The following is a 5000-nucleotide window of genomic DNA, read 5'->3' as shown; positions in this document are numbered from 1 at the left end:
TTAGGGACTTTAAGATACTCCGACTACAGACTACGGACTACCGTTGGACGCTTGTTCGAGCTGGGGAAATCCGAAATAAATGATTCGACTTTGGCTTCACAAGAACAGCCTATTACATGATTAGTAAAGCAGGAAGTTTTTAAAAGCACGCAATTTCCACCGGCCGATCGAGCGAGAGGAGTTCGGGGGATCATCAAAATTCAGGCATGGCAAAATATTTCATCAAACCGAATCTCGAGACCGAAAGCAAACCCTAAAAAGCATACTGGCTAAAGTACTGAGGCAGTATATAAAGAGGCAACAATGAATCTATTCACTTTATAGAATTAAGCGAAAATGTATATGGTTTCCACCATTTGCCCTTTGACACTCTTTCATTCAAAATCGAGTGCCAAATCTCTTCGAAATTATTCTGCCGAAAACGATGCTCGAAAAGAAAATCATACCACTACAAATACTTATTGATTAAAAAATGAAATGAAAACTATAATTCTCTTTATTTTTATACAAATATTTGGTTTTTTATCTACCTTTCTTTCCCACCGTACGTTGTCGCCTTTGTTGACTACGCAAACTTGCATGACTACTCACCGTCGTGAGCTCGCCAGGGTGGCTCAAGGGAAAACCCACTGTCTCGTCCCAGTCCCAAACATCTCCCGTCCGTAGTCCGTAGTCCGTAGTCCGTAGTCGACGTATCTTAAAGTCCCTATATTTTTGTCCCACATGTGCGACCTCCAAGACTCCCGTGGCGTAAATGACGTGACATATTTGTGGGACAACATATGACGCGACATAAAAAAAAAAATAATAATGCCACAGTGCGACCCCTAAGTAGCCACACACTCATTAACTGATGAAAAATCATGGAACAGGCACGGTAGCCAATTATCGAATTCTGAGAGTAATCACAAAAAGACAGCCACGAGCAATTCTGTTTTGTTCTTACTCCTTTCCCTGGCCAACTCGCCGTATTAAACCTTAGTGACAGGTAATCTAGTTATGGCCAAAATTTTAGGGGGTGATAAAACTCAAACGCACCTCTCATCTTTATCAAAACTGATGACGCGTCAAATGACTGCCATGTTCATTAGTTCCCTGTGGGACGTTAAAGAACCCACACACTATTCGAGAAGAGTAGGGGATGAAGTTCCCGGTGTTGTGGCTGTCCTCTGTGTGTATATGGTTGGGTGGGTATAGTAGGTCCACATCAGCTGAATAGCTGCCAAAACTTCAACCTGCTTAAACAAATAACAAACAAACAATTTGCCCATTTAAGCAAACTCATTGTCAAGGACGCACATTTCACTTTTTGCATGCTTCTTTGACCCATGGCACCGAAAAAAAAAAAACGCTCAGAACCGAAAAACCGCTGTACTCTTGATCAAAACCGAAAACTGTAACAGATTGATTCCTTCTAATGTAAAGTTTTGCCGAATATCAGCGTTGAACAGCATGCACTTGGGAGTAGAGAAATAAACTCCTTAGTTAATTTTTAATCTGGGATTAGCGTTAATCGGCTTTTGAACAACAGGGCCCTGGTGCCTAAGTATAATTCACACGAAATGGCAGCAATGTTGTAGAATGTGCGCGCAGCTGACACGCACAATCGCCAACAGCCGGAAACCTCAGACCAAAGACGGAAAAACCGCTTGGTATTTTGGCGAAAACCAAATACCATTAAAAAATGCTAAAACTGGAAAAACCACAAACCGCAACAGACACTAAAACCGAAAAAATTAATTTTTTTGGCGCAAAAAATTGGATTCGGAAAAATCGAGATTGCCAACGCCCTTTCTCAACAAATACCGGGGCCTCAGGGGCATTCTCTCACGTACTAACATCTATAAATAAATTTTTGCACGCATTTGGTAGATGTCGATCTCAGTTAGTTTATAATGAAAACAAGTAATTCCATAGCTAACACAAGACAAAGCGATAATTCTGAAACCAGCGAATTTTATTTACTGGATACGTTCGAAGACTCCGTTCCACGGTGAATGACAAATTTACCAAATGAATACAGGTCTCGCCTAACGGTATTCTTGCCTAAGAAATGCTAATATACTTGCAAAAACATCGAGAAGAAACCTTACTTAGATCAAATTTTACGTGAAGAATTTAAAAATTGTCGAATTTAAAATTGTGGCAAATAACTATATAGCGCAGTGGTGAGAGCACTCGAATACTCCCAGACTCGGCGTCCGTACGTGGGTTTAGTTTGTTGGTTATCTATCTACTCTGCTCCGAGCGGTGGTTTTTCTCCGGCTACACCGGTTTTCCTCTCTACTGAAAAACAAGATTTGGTATGGTTTGATTGGATTTGATATCTGTACAGTTTACTGTCTCTAGTTAGTGCGCCAGCGCTAAGTACAGCTATGACATTTTCTTTTTCTTCTTTTTTGAGGATTATTTTAGTGTTAACTTACCGAAGTGTATGGGTGTAAATACGATTTGTAGTTTCTTTTATTGGGGAAAGAAAGAAAAAAAGTAAATAAAGGTATAAAAATGAAAAAAATCCATCATTCCTTATCTCTTTACCGTAACAGTTCGAATCAGTCTAGTTAGAGAATTCTTTGCCCTTATTGTAGAACGTACCGCCATTGTAGATATCTCGAAGGACACACGCCGGATCTTAAGGACACTTTTGCAAGTGATCTCGTAGGCCGGTCATGATCGCTTAATGAACTTAATTGATCAATTATTTTCGTGACCTTTACTTTGGATACCTTTTGTAATGTCAGGAACTGACAATTTTTGGTAAAGGCTCGTCGTAGGTGGTTTCGAAACCAAGATCGACAACAATGGTGGAAGGCGAAAATATCAACTTTGTCGTCCATGGTGCCGGAAAAATGCACCATCAGACAAATGCACAACTTATTCGTTCGCACCCGAAACTACAGGGGCTGAAGATGAACGTCCTATTTTTTCTTGCGATTGGAGCCTGAAACTTCGTCAACATTCGACGTGTTGTATGACTACAAATTGATTTGTTCTTCAGTGTATCGTGCAATAAGAAAACCAAGTTGCTAACATCAGACAACGTCCCCGAGTATTTGAGTTAATTGTCCTCAGTTCAACTATTAATACAGTGTCACTTTTCTTTTATCGTTATTTTACTTATTTTACTCCCTCCGGCCTGTACTGATGAGATGGGTGCATTCGTTGTTTTGCCGCTGGCAATATTGTTTTATATTGCAATAGCCATTGGTAAATCATGACACGGCTAGGTCACTAAGCCAAAATCAAAAACATAGACTTGCCACAAGTCGACCTCACGATAACCCCAGAAGAAAATGTTTCGGCGAGCGAATCGTGATTTTTCGTACGCGAAGTGAATGAGCGAGCGACGAAGTCGCGAGAGGTCGACTTGTCTCGCTTGCAAAGTTTTCATTTGCGTCTCGCGCCAAAAAGGAGATGACGTCATTCGCAAGCCCTGGACTTGATGGCGCAATCCGACGAAAACAGTCGAACATGTTTGTTTCTACGAAATCGAAAGAGGAAATTTGTTAACTTTGTGCTAAAGGTCTCAGAAACAAAGATGAAGTAAAACGAAAGCTTTTTTTCAATCTCGAGTCGCCGCTTGGAAAGGAGATCTCCAGTGGTATTTTCTGGACCAACACTTGTGCCGTGATTTGTGCTGATAGAAACGAAAGACTAATATATTCGAAAGATTAGCAAGTAAGGGAAAGCTTCGAATCGTCAAGAAGGTCAATAGATTTCACTCATGAAAGATCAGGTACGCTTCAGGTGTAGGAGACGTACTAGACCGGGATTAAAAGATACATCTTAGTGAAACTTAAGCTTACCATTTTAGCGATGCAATGACTCTCGTCGATGAATACACATGCATTTTAAAATTTTTTGCTCCATTCGACGAAAAATGTGTTGATCGTCGTTGAGAATCGCCTCGGGACTTCCAGACACCCGTTTATACTTAAGATTTTAAATGTGTTGTCTCCTAAATAGCGACCGGCTAGAGACCAAATCTTTCGTGAGTGAAATCAGTGGAAGAATTACGAAGACGATAGCATTGCCACCCGCTCCAAGTAAACGACCAAAAGCGTACGGGACTACAATAGTTGAAAGGTGAGACTTTTCCCAGCTTCGGTTGGAGAAGACACAAACAGATCTATGCAAGACAGATATTCTTCAATTATTTTTCTCTGATGGTCGCGTAATTTAGAACATCCGGTGGCCTTAGTAGCATATTTGAAAATCACGCTTCACTGCGTGTGGCAAATTTTGATTGACAACTCTATCCCCTGGGGTCCACGAGGACTACTCTGATTGGCCTAGCTCAGCGACCCGTTTTTGGGTCGCTAAATTGGCGCCAATCAAATATGAAAAGTCCTTCGTTCCGCGCATATCTAGACGAAGGACTTTTCGAAAGTCTATCAAAAACAGTGTGTGGATTATTCACGACATTGCCACACAATGTTTATGAACAACTGTCCAGAGGCAATAAGTTCAGTTCATTTTCGCTTGTCCAAGAAGACTCAAAGTTGAACTGTTTGCAAATGTACTTTCAAAGGGATGACCGTCTCCTTATTTACTAAAAGACCCTTGAGAGTATTTATCCCCGTAGGGCGACACCACTCACTCCCGCAAGATGTAGAGCTTCTTTAGATAACCTGAGAGCAAGAAATCTAAAGTGCTCTCGTAAAGTATATTCAGCGGTAGGTTCAAATTCCAAGTAAGGTTAAATTAAAGCTTTCAATGAAATTGATGACAAGTTGTACAGGAAACATCATTAAGTAATGCTTTCAACATTTATTCGACATGATCTGGTGAACATATTTGGCCAGATTTCAGCATTGATGGGCGATTTGTTTTTTTTCTGAAAGTTCCGCATCACGTATGACATGTATAAAACTGGCTTACTCCACTCAAACCTTCAGGGTTAAGATAATAGAGCTGTGCGGCTAATGAAGGATTTCTGCATTCATATTTCCCGATTTTCAAGAGGACTCGTAGCCTCCAAGCCCCCTCCCCACGTGGGG

At 40.9% G+C, this 5000-nt stretch overlaps 1 protein-coding gene across 3 annotated transcripts in view; it reads left to right on the top strand.

Annotated features, from left to right (window-relative positions):
* The first annotated feature begins 3263 nt into the window (after positions 1-3263).
* The window catches only part of LOC138004202 (uncharacterized), a 12228-nt gene continuing 10491 nt past the window's right edge, over positions 3264-5000 (top strand). For 2 of the 3 annotated variants that reach the window (XM_068850658.1, XM_068850657.1), the window contains exons 1-2: positions 3272-3736; positions 3967-4086. Coding sequence is in view for 1 of the 3 variants with exons in the window: in XM_068850654.1 (XP_068706755.1) it covers positions 3947-4086 (140 nt within the window). In the remaining 2 variants the exon portion in view is untranslated. Of the gene's footprint in view, positions 4087-5000 lie in introns of all 3 variants that reach the window. The other variant, XM_068850654.1, reaches the window with a different exon arrangement.

This window comes from Montipora foliosa, chromosome 5 (genome assembly GCF_036669935.1).
Source record: "Montipora foliosa isolate CH-2021 chromosome 5, ASM3666993v2, whole genome shotgun sequence".
Lineage (NCBI taxonomy): Eukaryota > Metazoa > Cnidaria > Anthozoa > Scleractinia > Acroporidae > Montipora > Montipora foliosa.
Note: the sequence above shows the minus strand (reverse complement) of the source record. Positions and strands in the feature narration are given on the sequence as shown.